This window comes from Corythoichthys intestinalis, chromosome 15, assembly GCF_030265065.1.
Source record: "Corythoichthys intestinalis isolate RoL2023-P3 chromosome 15, ASM3026506v1, whole genome shotgun sequence".
NCBI lineage: Eukaryota > Metazoa > Chordata > Actinopteri > Syngnathiformes > Syngnathidae > Corythoichthys > Corythoichthys intestinalis.
In genome coordinates, this window is record NC_080409.1 from 9,095,346 (window position 1) to 9,112,336 (window position 16,991).

Sequence of the window (16,991 nt, forward strand, 5' to 3'; positions counted from 1 at the left end):
TTTCTTGCTCTGCATTTCGCCTTTGCTGCTCGTCTTGTGAACGACCGACAGTGCTGTCCTGCTCTTCACTTTTCCGCTCTGGTTCAAATTGGAAGGGACGAACCGACGACATGTTGGGATAGCTAATGAATGACACGCTGAATTCCGGTAGCGGGACTTGTGACGTCACAGCACTGCGACGTCAACAACCATGGCGAACAATCAGTTAAAATAATTTTACAAATTTTATTAAAACGAAAACATTAAGAGGGATTTAGTGTCAAATTATTATAACTCATACTAAGATGTATCTTTCAAGAATTACTTGTCTTAAAACTAGAGGATCACTTTAAATAAAATTTTTAAACTATTTGGTTAAGTATTAATTAATTCACACATCATACATTTCATCTTAAAATACATTTTAAGTCAATTATAGTATTTTCCTAGATTTTTTTTCCTGAGAAGCAACTTCATTCATCCCGAGGGAAATGTGATCACTCAAGATTAATCACACAGTTCACATATGATTAAGTAGATTAAATTTTTTAATCATTTGACAGCACTAATACATATATGGTGGAAAACACAGACAAGGCTGAAAAAGCAGTTTCTACTCTGGCACCCCTCTTTAAACTGCTGTATTTTAAGCCTAAAGAACTGTAGTCTTTGATAGAACAATATGTCTATATGCTGCCATAGCAGTTTGATGGCGCATTAAACCCCCGAACTATTTTTAATATGTCCGTTTTAGCCTGGATACCCTCGTATACAGACACTGCGCAACCGCTTTTGGTTCAACCCAGCCATAAAAAGGCAATTATATTTATTATTCGAAATGTCTATCATTTTTATCTTAGAATCATTATTTAATGTCTGATATTTATTTAAAAAAAAAAAGCTTTATAAAATATTTTACTGCTTATTTTAAACTTTTAAACAAATTTTAAAACTTTTAAAAATGTCTGTAAATAGTTATGAGGTAGGTATCAATGACCTATCGCTTAATTGTATTTTTTTTTGCTACTGTCGCATTTTCTCCGATATTTTAGATGATAAATAATCGATCGAAACAAAGAAAAATAGGAAAAAATTTGTTTAAAAGTGTAAAGATTGGAGAGAGAAAATCTCGACCACTCCTTGATATCTGCGATTTCTGCATTGCGACTCTCGTTATATTACCGTGTTTCACCCATAAATTCCCCAAAAAGTCTGGCTGTGGCCATTCACAGCTGTGTCTTGACACACGGTGAGACATGCTACACAGAGTTTTTGGATCGAAACAAGGTAAGTACGCGATACTATCTCGTTAAAATCACGGTGTCTTTAATTATGCTCTCTAATGCTCTCACCTCGAGTTTGGGTTTAGGGGTTTAAATTTTTGTTTTGGTTTTTAAATGCTCACAAGTTTAAAATTTTTCTTCCCCCAGAAAAATTGAGATTTTAAGCTTTCCAATGATGTCTCACACGTGCATATAGGACAATTTTGGAAATTTGGCCAAATTGTGGGTCTCGGCGCGGAACTTTAAGTCACCTGAGTGTTTTCAGCAATATGAATCAGGCATGAAAATCACTCACCTTTCGGCAAAATTCGCCGTTTTGAAGTAAAAAAGGGTGACATACGTCAATTGTGTAGATCCAAGGAGAAAATTTTGGGGTGGGGGGGGTCGTAAGTCCATCTAACTAATGATGTTTTGTTGAAGTTGCTAAGCCTGTCGCGATATGCAGTGAGTCCCTTTATCGCTAGGGAAATAAAAATGAGGGCGGTAATTTTCACGGCTGCGTTTTACCACCGCGTACATTTGTGCGTGAATGTAGATGACCTATGAGACTCCAGTTGCTGTGTCCAGATGTTTATTGGTCAACAACACGCCGTAGAATTAAAGTTCACTCATACAAAATAAGGAAACACATCTATATTAAACACTGTAAGCGTTCGCATTGCTACACTGAGACTAATGGGGAAAAAAGACAACTTACTTAAGCCTGCTATAAAACATTGGCAGTCTCTTCCAAAACGCAAACGGTTAAAAGGTGACACTTCAAACATGAAAAATCTCTGGTTAACAGCATTTGCAAACGAAAAAATGGAAAAAAAAAATATATTAGTAACACCACAAGCAATGACGAAAAGTGCTTTTTGCGGAGTGTGAAGTTGTTAGCGGTTTAGCGAACGTACTTCCGGTGAACATTTCAAAATAAAAGCATGTTTGTCAAATAAATAACGATCTCAGGAGTTAATCTCACATACTTCAGAATTAATACTATAATATGAAAATACTATAATACCACAGAATTCAGATTTTACACTAAAAATAACTTTAAAATGATACCTTTTTTTAAAAAATATAATTGGCAATTAATATTATAATTATTATAATACTATTATATATAGTAATATACTATAATAATAATGCTAGACATTTTTTTTTTTATATAAGAATTGTTTTGGATAATGTTGGAAAGGCGAAGTCAGTGATCTGAATCTGTTTACAGTCCGTTCTTTTGCACTAGTAAATGCTATCAGCTAAGCCTGCACAATATATCGTTTGAACATCGCCATCGCTATGTGCGCATCCGCAATAGTCACATCTAGAGGTGTGCAAAATTTCCGATTCTTAGATCGTTCGCGATTTGGCCGTGGAAGATTCGAGAACGATTCACAAACATCCAAATTCCGATTATTGAAATATGCGAAGTAAAGCGGAAGTACAACACACTTAGCGCGCTACACGGGCTTCGGGACGCAATGAGGAACGAAGCGAGAGTAGCTAAACATCATGCTTCTCATTACCCGGCCCCTCGGGTAATGCCAATGCTCAACTCACGGCTCTAGCTCAACTCATGCCACGAGATAAAAAAACACAACAACATACCTGACTGCTGCCGAAAAGCTGCTACAAAGTACATCCACACAGTTTATGGTAGATATCATTTATATAGGACTAGATGCATTATAGATTTGATAGCGTTAGCAGCACATCTACAAAAAGCTAGATGCGGGCGATAGTAAACGGCCGCCATCTTAAAGCAGTACATTTCCCTGCAAGGCTGTTGTAGCGAACCTTCCAAGCGAACCTAATTAACTTTTTTTTTCTAAAATACTCCTAAATCGGTAAAATATTGACTTGAATCTATCTTTAAAATAGTTTTAAAACTTTCACATGTCGAAAGTAGACAAAAGGGAAATTATGGAATAACGGGAGCAATTTTAACAACTTTAACGGTTGATTCACAACATTAAATGAACTGAATGTAGTTTAAAGCTGCTGATACAGAATGGGGACTGGAGTTTTTTGTTTTCTGTTATTTTTGCATATTTGTTTACTGCTATATGTTAACTTGATACTGAAATAGTAGTTTGGTTTAGCCTGAGAGTATTTTTTGAACAACTTTGGTTTTAATGTACAAAACATTAAAAAAAAAAAAAAAAAAAAAAAAAAAAAAAAAAAAAGGAGGGGGGTGCATCAATAATCGTTTTATAATCGAATCGGAGCCTCTGAATCGTAATCGTAATCGAATCGTTAGGTGCCCAAAGATTCCCAGCTCTCGTCACATCACAGGACGTGTAATTTTTTTTTCTTTCAATATTTATCTTTTGTTTTTTTCATGAGCGCAGCAAGTGTACAGATCCTGGATTAAACTGAGTTATAAAAATTAGGGCCGATGGCGCCATTTTTCAGAGCATCAGAATTTAAAAACAACATACAGTCATGTTTTTCTGCTTCATGCTCATACAGCACCACCGTGTCTCACTCTCCCTCCTGCTAGGCAGCGCGACCAAACTGTTTTTCTTCGTCAACAGTGCAGCTCTCCCGAACGGAGCTATTCAGGTTATTTGGCGAAAATTTTCTCTTTTAATATCGCAACATAATATCGCAAATTCCCCAAAAATCGCAATGATACTTTTTTCCAATATCGTTCAGGCCTACTATCAGCATTTGACCTCAGTGCTCATGTGTGATTAATTATGTTATTTAAATGTTTATTTGCACTTTAATGAATAATTTAAGTGTTTTGTAATTGTAAAAGTCTGCCGACTAATCAGGAGAAAATTAGTCATTTGGCACAGCCCTACCGGAACATATTTCCTCTAAACCCTTCTCACCTTTTTAACCTTAGACTCATTTTCATGCATGATGAATATAAACATGGTTTGTGTCATTATTTGATTTGTGAATCCGTAGGAAGCCCACCTCCAACACCTGAGAGCTCCAGATACCCCAACTTGCCCATTACCAAAAACAGGCAGGAGGTAAAATGTATACTCAAAGTTTTAATCTCAATGAAAATGTATTATGCTGACCCTGCATTTATTGAATGAACATCCATTTCCTTTTTAAATGAAGCCTTGTGCCTGTGCTCCATTTCAGCTGATTTCTCTGATAGAAAACAACTCTGTGGTGATTATTCGAGGAGCCACGGGCAGTGGCAAGACCACCCAGCTGCCACAGTACATTCTGGACCACTACGATGATAAAAATGCCCCTTGTAACATTGTGGTCACGCAACCACGCAAAATTGGCGCCACCAGCATTGCTCGATGGGTCGCCACTCAAAGAAAGTGTACCTGCGGCAGTCTGGTTGGATATCAGGTTGCCGCAACATCATTATTTTGGCTTTATCAAGTGCAGATCTGTATACTGTGTTGAGCATCAACTACAATGGCTATCTCTATCGCAAGACATTCATGTTGAATCTCGCACTTCTCTGAGAGATGACATTTTGCTCGGAGGAGTTTGTGTCCTATTCCTTCTCCTTTTTTTAAGTTAAAAGGAAAGCTCTCTTCTTAAACAAATTTCCCTCCAGCAGTATGTTTGCTCTCACGTCACGAGGACTTTTCTTTCCAAACGCTTCCCTCTTGTGCATTACAGTGGAGTGGCCTATATACAGTCAGTTATTTTTGAAAAGTAAAGCGTAATAACTAATCGCTATTTATTCAAGTCATTTAAGTCACTTTAAACAAATTATATGAAAACAATTTTTAAAAGTGTTTTTTTTTCATGTAACATACCATAATTTTCTGACTATAAGCCTCTACTTTTTTCCCTCATTTTGAATCATGCAGCTTTTTGTCCAGTGTGGCTGATTAGTTGATTTGGTTTAATAGGTAACACTGTTTGACAGCAGCATTATAAGACTGTCATAAGACCGTCATAATTATGACATTGACATGGGCATTAATCAATGCATACGATAGACGTCATTAGGTGTTATTCTACTTACTATGACTTTCCCATTAATTTCTAATGGGATGCCATTGACAGCCATGAAAGTCGTTCTATTAATTTCTAATGGCCAAAATTTTGCCTTCATTTTCAATGGCATAAAAAACACGGGTGGTTGTGCTTTTTGACCACTTACTACTACAGCCCCTTGACAATCAAATGGCACCCAAGTAAGTCAATGTCATTGACAGTGATGTCCGTCCAAATTTCCCATTGACAATGTCCGTCCAATTTCCCATTCATTTTCAATAGCAGATAAATCTGTGCGTTTGTGATTTTTAATCAAAAACTTACCCATTACAGCCCACTGACATTCAAATGGCGCCCATCTAAGTCAATGCCATTGACTGTCACGTCTGTCAAAATATCAACTGGACATGACCTGATATCAACAGGATGTGTCCCGGAGATGTCCTATATCAACGGGAAATGACCCTGAAATTATTCCCCAAAATCAACAGGAGGTGATCCCGAAATGCCTCCAAATCAACTGGAATGACTCCAAAATGCCCCAAATTCAACTGGGCGGGTCTTAGATCTGTATCTACCAAACAAAGCTCCTATCACAATTTCTCCAGAAACTGCCTGTTTCTAGTTTTTTTGGGTGCCAATTGTTTTGGCTTTGCAAGCGTGCCGAAAACAAAAAACGCAGATAATAAAATTCAAAATAGTCACGGATTAATATCGGGTTAACATAGATGGTAGCTTTTGCATTACATGCAAAGCAACCGTCAATAAAAAGTATGTGTGATTTGTATCTTCACTACAGGTCGGACTGGAGAAGCAGGCTACCGAGCACACCCGACTGATCTACGTGACAACAGGGGTGCTGCTGGAAAAACTTGTGTTTGCCAAGACCCTCACAGAATTTTCTCATATTTTTATTGACGAGGTTCATAAACATCAACGTATCAAAATGATCATTTAAAAACAAATACTGTATAAAAAATTAATCTTCTAACAAATCTTGACCAAGGTTCATGAGCGCACTGAGGAGATGGACTTTCTCTTGCTGGTCGTGAGGAAACTTCTTAACTCCAACTCTCGTTATGTTAAGGTAGCTTAAAATCGGAGGCGTTCTATTCAATGATTCGAGTTATCCTTAACGCTAATGGCGTTGTTCCAGATAATCCTCATGTCGGCCACCATCAACTGCAGACAATTTGCTGAGTACTTTAGCACCCCTGTTCGTGGAAAGATGAGCCCAGCTTATGTGTTTGAGGTGGAGGGGACACCTTATGGCATCGAGGACTTTTACCTGGATGACCTTAAGGACTTGAGTCCACGTTATGTACAGTATCAAATGATTAAGTGCTGTTTTGATCCTTTCTTTGAGCTTTGTGTTGGTTCCCTAAAACGTTTTCATGTTTTCTTTAGCAACTGGATTCCTCAAGTCTGGATGATCCCTGTATCTTAGCTCCCACGTACGAGCTCGCCATCTGCCTCATTGAGAGCTTTGACATGATGGAGAGCGAAAATACCAGGTGAAAACACGCATGCATTTTGGTAGTCTTGAATGCAGATTCAATGGTAAGTTCTCTGTGTGTTTGCAGTGAGGCAGAGACAGAAGGCAGCGCCAGCTTCCCAGAAAGAGGCAGTGTACTAGTCTTCTTACCGGGCATATACGAGATAACGTATATGCAACAAGCCCTGGCCAAGTTGGTCAGCAGGAGGTCGGTATGAAATGAGTCATTTTTCTCCTTTTACTTTAAAATACCTAATTACTTTTGCCCATTTAAGAAAAAAAATAAGACGTGACATCCACATACGTGAACTACTCATTTTGGGTCATATAGGTAGGCCACAATATTAATTTGATATACATCACGTATTGGAGCTGTAACCGATCCGATCACGTGGTCGGAAATCGGGCCCGAGCATTTTTGGATAGGAATTGGGTGGAAAAAATCGTGTTAAAAGATTTTTTTTTTTTTTAATCTATGCAACGCAACAAAAAATCAAGATGGACAAGGTTGTCGTCAAAAGAAAGAAAATTATATGTTTTATAATCTATTAAAAAATTGCCAAACTATCGGATCGTTATCGGCAGATCCTCATAATCGGGTGACTTGGACTTGAACTCCAGTGCAAAAATATGTGATCGGGACAATTCTAGTAATTATGATATCCACATATGTGGACGTCAGTTCTTAAAGGTGTTAGGATTCGCGGAATGGAGAGGATCCTTATGCAGACATAGGCACGGTGTGCCAATGAACTAAAATGCTGTATTTGTGTCCAACACAAAAGCAGTGGAACTCCCTGAGCGGGGTAGTCGAGTGGGCGTGAGGCAATGAATCTTGGGAAGGAGGCAGGCATGAAATCGGACAAGGGGCACGCAAACTAGTGATGGGTCCAGTGATACTAATGCGCCGGCGCGCGCGCCGAGCTCATGGAGCAACCCCTGCAACGGTGCGCGTATCGCTACAAGAAAATCACGTGACCGATGCATGAACTCATTGAACCGTGTCGACACAGTCATGACGCGGCAAACTGCTTCAAAAGGAAGCACGTCTGTCAACGCGATGGAGCTGCTGAAACAATCCACATCTCACGGTTACTTCCTCGTTGTCTACGTGCTGTGGAAATGGACGTAAGACAGGGAAAATGCAGTTGTCATCTTCCATTCAAAATACAATTAATTTTAATGTAAATCTGAGTTTATTAGTGTGACAGGTACACGCGGGTCCGTCATTTGTGGAGCCTTGCCTACACCTTTACCTGCATTTGACATGTTAGCTTAGTGGTCAGAGCGAACGCCACTCGTCCCCGGCGCGTAGTGCGCACGGGTTCGAGTCCTGGTCAGAACGTATCGCAGCGCAAGACCAAAATTTTCGGTTTTACTATTAAAGTTTTTTTTTTTTTTGCAGGTGAAATGTTGCATTTGTACTTTGTATATGACTAACCTGCCATATACAAACAGTTGCCACCTCCTCAATGCTGAAGCATTACTGGCCCAAGCATGAGAATGAAGTTTCTGATAATCCCAAAATAAACACAGGTATAGAGCCATTCCTTTACTTTCCCACAGTCACTTTTTTGGTAATTTATTAGAAATCTGTAATTAAGCTATAATTTATTTTTTGTCCACTTCAATTTCTTTCTGGTGGGTTATGGTAGCACTTAGATGACGAAGTGGGGAGTCAAGAAGGCAATGCAACTGTAGATGATATTGCAAAAGTGCAACGATGCATGGCTGAGCCAAACATGAACCGAAGCCCAACTGAGCCAATGGACATCTTATCCAAACCTCTTTCAACTGGAAATTCTTGTGCATGCTGGCATCATTGGTTCCATGCGAGTGTGTTGTCCACAGCAGGCTTGTTTGATTTTAAAAAGGTAACCAACTAAATTTTAAACATAAAAAAAAAAAACTATGTTTTTGAATAAAATTTTATCAGAACAAAAAGTCCACAGGCATTCCTCATTCACCCATTCATTATTACTTACATTTTCACATTATAATATATGTTCACATAATTTAAAGATATGGAATAATGCAATATGAATGCAAAGACTTAAATTATTTGATTTTACATGCTATGTCATCAATTCAGTGTCAGTCTTTCAAGTGGGTTGCCTGTAGGGATTTTTTATGTCCAGCAGGTGTCAGTATTCAATGACACAGTATCCACACTGTGTCAACACAGTGTGTCACTGTGTCGACACGCTTCATGAGGTCTCACGGACCCATCACTAACGCAAACAGCAGGACCTGGGACGAGAGCAAAAAATGTTGTGAGCCGGTGATCAGAGAAATAAGTAAAGAATGCGAGTTACAACTGACTTAGCAAACAGGCACGTTGATCGGGTGACGAGGTGGCGGTGTCCACTGCTTTTAAAGAGGGCTGATTGTCATCGCCATCACCTGTGGCCGCTCCACCCGTCTGACGTCCACTCTGTAATCAGAATAAAAAAACACGCAGACCTGCCAGAGGTGGGCCAGGGCTCAGGAGGGAGGAGCAGAGGCCCTAACAAAAGGAGTCTTAATTATAATTAATTCATCAGTAGGGGCATTCTCTATTTACAGTGATCCCTCGTTTTTCGCGGTAAATGAATTGAAAATCCGCGAGTAGAGGCGGAGCTTATTTACATTATATTTTGGTGTGTTCAATGTATTTATCCAGATTTAACAGCAATGGAAAGAGATACATACTGTATAAGACATGTTTTTTTTACCTTTTGTTCTGTGACCCAGGAATTAAACTGCTGCTTTCACACATGCGGCGTCCCGGGGAAATCCCGGACCTTATACTAGGACGCGACTCTGTTAATGTCTGTGTCATGGCCGTCTAAGTCGACCCGGGAAATTGCTCTCAGGCATACTGGCTACCCGTTTAAATCCTGGGATTTAATCAGAATTCAGTGTATGTCTGATAGGGGCTATAGAGTATCTAGAATTGATATAACTTGGTTTATCGGTTTTATTCTTACCACAAAGCAAGAAATTTCTTGCAATAGACCTGCAAAGTCAAGATTATTTCTTGAATTTCATCATTTTGACTGCGCCATTGTTAAGTTACGCTTGCATGAAATCTCGCAAAAACTTAACACAAAATCGGTGCCATGTTGCTCTCAGAAATCCTAGATGGGGCACGTTTTAAATGCATTAGTATTTAATAGTGTTGCACTGATACCATTTTTTGGGCCCTGATTCCGATACCTGGCTGTGCAGTATCGGCCGATACCATACCGATACCACCCCGTTTATATACACACACATATATATATATATTTTCAAAGAGCTACATACTTGGATGTGAAATCATTGCTATCATGGCTTTGTCAGGCTGCTGCTTACCTTTGCGAAACAGGAAAAAGACTAATACAAAGTGAATAGTCTACTAATAGACAATATTTGAATAAACCTTTGGCTCTCAAAGGCCAAAATAGTGATACATTTGTGAAATTAAAATATGTATAATACTAGCCCAATAGTAAGACAGTAGAAATTAATTCATAATAATAAACTCAGCATTATTATATATGCTGACCACAGTATCCTGTCTTTCTATGAGCCTCCTTCTCTGTGCCCCAGCAGCAACATACATACTTATTCACAGCTTACTTCTACAGCACTTTTGAATAGGCTTGCCACCCGTTCTTCTGAAATAACGAATCATTCGTTTGAAAGTTGCGTTCCGTATTGAAGCAATACGGAATACAGTGATCCCTCGTATTTCGCAGTTAATGGGGACCAAAACCCACCGCGGTAGGTGAACCCCCCCCCAAAATTATTATTATTTTATTTTTCTGAACCTGTCCTGTTCAGCTGTTTGGATACAGGAGAATTTTATTTTATGTAGATTATATTATTTATATATTTTTTTGTGTATACAGTACACTACCGTAATTTTCGGACTATAAGCCGCTACTTTTTCCTTCATTTTGAATCCTGCGGCTTATCGTCCAGTGCGGCTTATTTGTTGATTTATTTGGGTTAGTAGGTAACACTTTATTCACAGCAGTGTCATAACAATGTCATAAAACCGTCATAATTAATGAAATGACACGATCATGGGCCTCACTGAATGCTCATGTTATAGAATAGAATAGAATAGAATAGAATGTTTCATCCGGCAAATTATGTCACTAACTCCATTTATGTCCAGCTTGGTTCTTTTACATCCATTCAAAAGTGAGATAATTTGCCAGATAACACTAAATGACATATGTTATAAGCATTCATTAACGCCCAGGACAGTGTCATGTCATAATTATGATTGTCTTATGACAGTCTTATGGCACCACTGTCAAATAAAATGTTATCAAATACCATAACTAGCAAGTAATGAAACAACTGGAACAGAAACTGAAGAAATAATTAGCACATAACATTAATTGTGATTCTGTAGCGCTGCAATGCATGCTAGGAGGCATGTTGGACAACAACTGTTGACAGCAGAAGCACTGATGGCCAAATGAAGCTTCTTGAAGCAATGACGCTTTGCAGTGAATTAGTTCAAAGCTTCATGGTGGTTTATTTGGTCTTATGGCAGTCATATGATGCCGCTGTCAAATAAAGTGTTACCGGTTAATATCTTTTGCTGTAAATTTCCCATAATACAGTGAGGACAGCTGAGGCTTATAGTCCAGTGCGGCTTATCTTTGAACAAATTCCGTTTCGTGCCAAATTTGGTGGGTTGCGGCTTATAGTCAGGTGCGCCTTATAGTGCGAAAATTACGGTAGTTTGAAACGTAAATGCAATATTAATATACAATAACATGCGTTAGAGGAATAAAATGTACTCACCACACTGATGATCTTGATAAATTTGATAAGTGAAGAAAAAACTCCAGAACAATGGATATGAAGATAAAGATGATTTATTGGGAAGCTTCTGCAGGAGGTGTCCTGCGCACAAGGAACATCGTGATGGGGAGTTATTTTTCTGTATGCCATCCTCTTCCAAAAAAGGCCAGTCTCGTCCATGTAAAACACCTGCTCTGGGAGATAGCCACCCTCTTCAATTAATTTGGGAAATTGGTCCTCAACGTAACGAACAGCTGCGTCATGGTGTGCCGAGGAGGCTTCCCCATGCAACGTAACCCTGCGAAGTCCAATTGTCTTTTTGAATTTTCGAACCAGCCCTTGCTGGCAACAAAACCACAATTTTCTTCTCTTGTACTAGGCTGTGGTTCATCTTCGTCGGAGTCGGCATCACCGCCACCTTCATCCAACTCTCCTTCAGGAATGAGGCTATCATACAGAGCTCTGGCTTTTACCCCCATCATGTTTGTGTCGAGACTCACCTTCTTTTCCTGACAGTCCGATATCCACACTGTTAGTGCATTTTCCATTTTATAATCGTCTTGTTGCGAGGAGTAACGACTCGCTTAGTGTCCCTGGAAAACGACATTGAGGCGGTCTTTCGGATTTTCGCCTCGTCCTTTTTTTGTAACGAACTGTTGATTGGTTTAGTCCGTGATGGAGTGCAACAGACAGATAGCTGTGGCGAACTTTAAGCATGTCCAATAATTTAACTTTCTCGTGCACCGTCATCATTTTTCTTTTTTTCTTGGGTTTGCTAGAGAATTGAGGAGGCGGAGGACACTTTGGAGCCATTTTACTTCGATAGCAGCAAGGTTAAACATCTCGGCCAATCAGCTTGCGATATTCCCGAGTGATGCTGGCCAGTGAATCAGAGCGGTGGATTATGAGTTGGGCAGGCTCTCCTTGCCTTCTGTTAGGGAACGTGCAGATTTTACACCATATTTTCTCCATTATTTTAATTTTTTATTCATGTGTATATATTTTTTTTGACAAAAAAAAAAAATCTGTGATAGAATAATAACCGCGAAATTCGAAGCGCGAAGTAGCGAGGGATCACTGTGTATATATATATAAATATATTTCTATGCATTTTGGGAGTTTGGGGATGTCCCTATTTTTCGTCGCCTGTACGGCTTTGGGCGGGAGGGGGAGTCACTTATTTCTATTTGTGAAAGGTGGCAACCCTACTTTGGAAACGGGTCCCAAATTACAGCGACATTTCTTTCAGTAAAAGACAATAAAAGTAAAGTAGACGTAGTGAACTGACCAGAGATTGTTGCTCCGGTCCAGCGCCCTTTCTCTGGATAGCAGTCCTGCGGTTTCAGGCTCTTTGTCTTCGTTCACGTTTCGTCTTCAAATGTTTTATCAGGTTTGAGGTATTGAAACTGGCCGATTTAACTCCACCTCTCGAAACTTTCAGGCCGTAAATCTTGCATGCAGTTATTGTACTCGATGGAAATTATAAACGGAAATATGTCCAGACCGTCGACATTTTACTCTCATAGTTTTTCCTCCATATGAAAAAGCGGCCCGGCATTGGTCATGAGTGGCTATTGGCCTGCTCTCATTGGTCTGGAGCAGGCCAATATCGATAGGTACCTGGCATGCAAAGTGTTCACGTGTCATCACACAACACAGAGACAGTGTAGTGAGTGTCAGGAGGAAAAAAAGGCTGCTGTCAAATGTTACAACACTGGACCAGTAAATGGTATTGGTGGCGGCTTCGTTGGTACCCGCCGATACCGATACCGCCATTTCGGGCCGGATCGGCCCTCCCTGCCGATACTAGTATCGGTATCGGTGCATCTTTTGTATTTAACATGAAAAACAAAACAAAAACTAAAACAGCAGGGCTCCAGACTGCGAACAAATGGTCAGTGTTGGGATAGTTCATTTTCTACATGAACTAGTTCAAATTGCAGTTCACAAATTTTAAAATGAACTGTTCAGTTCATAGTTCATCATTCAAAATTTTGAACTAAAGTTCATGGTTCCAAAAAATGAACTTTTGTAGTTCAGTTCTTTTTGTTCGCCAAAAATTGTTGCAAGCTATTATTGGCAGTGTCCATATAGAACCACAGACAGCAATTCATGTATCCTTTTTAACACTGAAACTATGTGTCAGATTCATCTTCATATTCAATTTCAATTTCTCCCACAATATACTGCAGAACTAGGTTGTCTAGCTGCGGCTGGGAGAGACAGAAAACGGGGCCACTCTGGTATGCTGTTAGCGGTATTTGGGTGGCAGAGGTACTGCTCTGGCCAACCGTTGCTGTCTCTTTCTTAATCGCACATGCTGGCAGTCGCAGATACCTAGCAAGGCTTGTCGCATGCTTTATTTCGATGTGCCGTTTAAGGTTGGCTAAAGACGTTACCGACGTACGGACGGTCTTCTTCAATCCAGGTGGACAAAGTTTACAAGTAAACGTTATATTTTTGCCATCCGGGTCGGTACTGACTTTTTCCGTAAAACTCTTTTAATTGCTGGTACTGTGTAGAAAGTTGCTCTGAGCGGGCCGGGTTTCGAGAGCTGCCAGCTTCTGTGTCCATGCTGCCGTTGTTGTGATGACGTATTTGCTTAAACAATACGGCCGTGACAGGCATCTTGGGTTACCAGGTTGGATAATTTTCCGCTATTAAGGTTCATTTTTTTATTGTGTGTTTTTAGCATATGGCTTTATATGCAGTTTTGTCGGTAAGGCTCTAAATGTGATGAACTCATGAACGAAGTTATGAGCACCGCTCACAACCGCTAGGATGAGCGCGTTCACAGTAACGTTCATGAGACAGAAATATGATGCGTTCAATTCATGTTCGCCCAAAATATGAACGTGTTCATGAACGATCGTTCATTGAACGCGTTCATGCACAACACTGCAAATGGTCGCATTTGCGACTAAAATTAGAGCCACTACGAGTATTTTTTTTAATCTGCTCACACATGCGCGGCTAGTAAAATTACAGTATTTTGTTGTTGTTGACACAGTCACAGCTAAATTCACTACTTGGCGGTTATGTAACGAGCTGGTTTGCCAAGGGAAAATACAGCAGAAGAAAAAGAAGGTAGAGGTAGGCTCGACACACGGGAGGCACGATGAGCAATGGCGAAACGCGAAAGTCATTGCCGTTGAGCTTAGGGATGTCCCGATCCAGGTTTTTGCACTTCCGATCCGATACCGATATTGTTTTGCACTTCCGATCCGATACTGATACTGGCCGATACCGATACTGACCTATCTGAGCATGTGTTAAAGTTTAAAGTTATTTAGCCTCCTTACTTAGTTGTCAGACTCATGTTGAAAAAGGTTTTAGTACTCTTGATAACAACGAGCCAGCTGAATTCGGTGAGTTTGAATAACACACAACGGTTGGTAACAAGAAACTGACCTGTTTATTCAGTGACAAACACAAAAAATTTTAAATAACAAACAGAAATGGCATAGTCAGTCAGTAAAACCTGCAAATAATATTGTAAACTGTCAGTGGAAAATCCCACAAACTTCCCAAGCTATTAGATGCTTTTAGTGTTTCGGGCATTAGTTACAAAAATTGTATAAAAAGCCTCTCAGGTTTAAATAAACGACAATTTTAGTATAAAGTTAACATTTTAAAACATTAAACAAAATACTCAAGTCCCCATTCTGTATCAGCAGCTTTAAACTACATTCAATTTTGCGAATCAACTGTTAAAGTTGTTAAAATTGCTCCCGTTATTCCATAATTTCCCTTCTGTCTACTTTCGACATGTGAAAGTTTTAAAACTGTTTTGAAGATAGATTCAAGTCAAGATTTTGCAGATTTAGGAGTATTTTAGATAAAAAGTTAATTAGGTTCGCTTGGAAGGTTCACAACAGCCTACTAGGGAAGTCTTCTGCTTTAAGATGGTGGCTGTTTACTAACGCACCTGGTTTTCTATACTTCAATGTTGCTAACGCAGTCGAGTCTGTCGTGTAGCATCTGGTTCTATATACATATGATATCTGTTGTCTCCAGTAAAACGACGTTGATGTAGTTTGTAGCGGCTTTCAGCAGCAGTCAGGTATTCTTGTGTTTTTTTATCACTGGTTATTTTTACTGCGGTAAACTGAGCCACGTATTGTTTTTTTATCCAGCGGCATGAGTCGAGCTAAAGCCGTGAGTTGAGCATTGGCATTACCCGGGTCTAAGACAAGTTATGTTTACTTTCGGGACGCAATGCGGTCAGTTTCTCATTGCGTCCCGAAGACTGCGCTGTGTATTAGTTCCGCTTTACTTGACATATTTCAATAATCGGAATTTGGATGTTTGAGAATCGTTCTCGAATCTTCCACGGCCGAATCGCTCAAGGATGTAATGACGGCTGGGCATGTTGTACCGTGGTTCTAAGTGTTGGATGGTGCGTCTTTACTCAAGAGAGATAATGGCTCGTCATCCAGAATGAATTCTTCGGCAATGACTCTTGTTATTCCCTGGGCTTTGGGACTGTCGAGTGCCAGTTTGTCACGCATAGCAAAAGTTTCTGCCAGTGTTAGTTGCGTAGGACCTTTCTTTTTGTCTTCGGTTTTCTTAACATACTCCTCATATTGTTTGTGGTGGTATTTCGCTAAATGCTTGATTAGGTTGGTTGTATAAAACTTCTTACAGCTTTACCACGACGCTTGACTTTATTGTGGCATATCTCTGCCTCTCCGTCTTTGTCGTCCTTTAAGGTGAAATGATCCCACACAGCTGACATTTTTACCGATAAAGTCTCTCGGTAAATTGGGAGACTGTAATGTAAATGTAGTGTGTTGAAGGTGTGCCGTAAAATGCGGACCAGATTTTAGGGAAACCGAAGCAAAAACTGGAATGGATTATGTAAATCGGTGCGCTGGAAAACCCGGACCGGACATAAAAAACTGGAACAGAAATCTGGATAGGAATTTTTCCTGTGTTCCGATCCGATACCGATGCGCATTTTTTTGCCCATATCGGCGTACGATCCGATCCAAATATCGGATCGGGACATCTCTTGTTGAGCTGTAAGCCAACACACGGGGCGTGATGCGACTACAGCGGCAAGCTCTGCCATGGTCTTTGCTCATCTCTGATTAGCTATGAATTTAGAGGGCATACTGCTGCTTTTATATGTATGTCCCGAAAATCATGCCGAGAGGTATCGAAAGTATGTGCTGGTCGCACACTGCCAAAATGATACACTCCTCCATGTTGACAAAGTGTGGCGTGTGAATGTCAATTTCCAGGTCGGCCAGTGTCCTCGCAGGTGATTTGTTGATCAATAAATTCGTCGCTGATTGGTAGTGGTGCCAGGTAACGGTGACAGAAATGGAACAAAATTACCATGTTAACTGAATTTCTACGTATATGGTTGATGTCAAAACTGATAGAGAACAACATTTAGATTCATGTTTTTAGTTTTATGCATTTATGATGCTATATTCAGGTAGTATATGTAGATGTATATATTATGATATATTTATTGGTTAAACAGTGTAAATTAGAGGGGAAGCTTTGCATGTCGATTTACA

General features: G+C 39.7%; 1 protein-coding gene across 1 annotated transcript in view; it reads left to right on the plus strand.

Annotated features, from left to right (window-relative positions):
- Positions 1-16,991, plus strand: part of tdrd9 (tudor domain containing 9) — a 99,344-nt gene that overhangs the window by 28,294 nt on the left and 54,059 nt on the right. Inside the window, exons 3-9 of the mRNA XM_057859260.1 lie at positions 4,167-4,234; positions 4,353-4,574; positions 5,977-6,099; positions 6,184-6,264; positions 6,334-6,498; positions 6,585-6,691; positions 6,761-6,880. Of these exons, the coding sequence (XP_057715243.1) occupies positions 4,167-4,234; positions 4,353-4,574; positions 5,977-6,099; positions 6,184-6,264; positions 6,334-6,498; positions 6,585-6,691; positions 6,761-6,880 (886 nt within the window). The remainder of the gene's footprint in view (positions 1-4,166; positions 4,235-4,352; positions 4,575-5,976; positions 6,100-6,183; positions 6,265-6,333; positions 6,499-6,584; positions 6,692-6,760; positions 6,881-16,991) is intronic.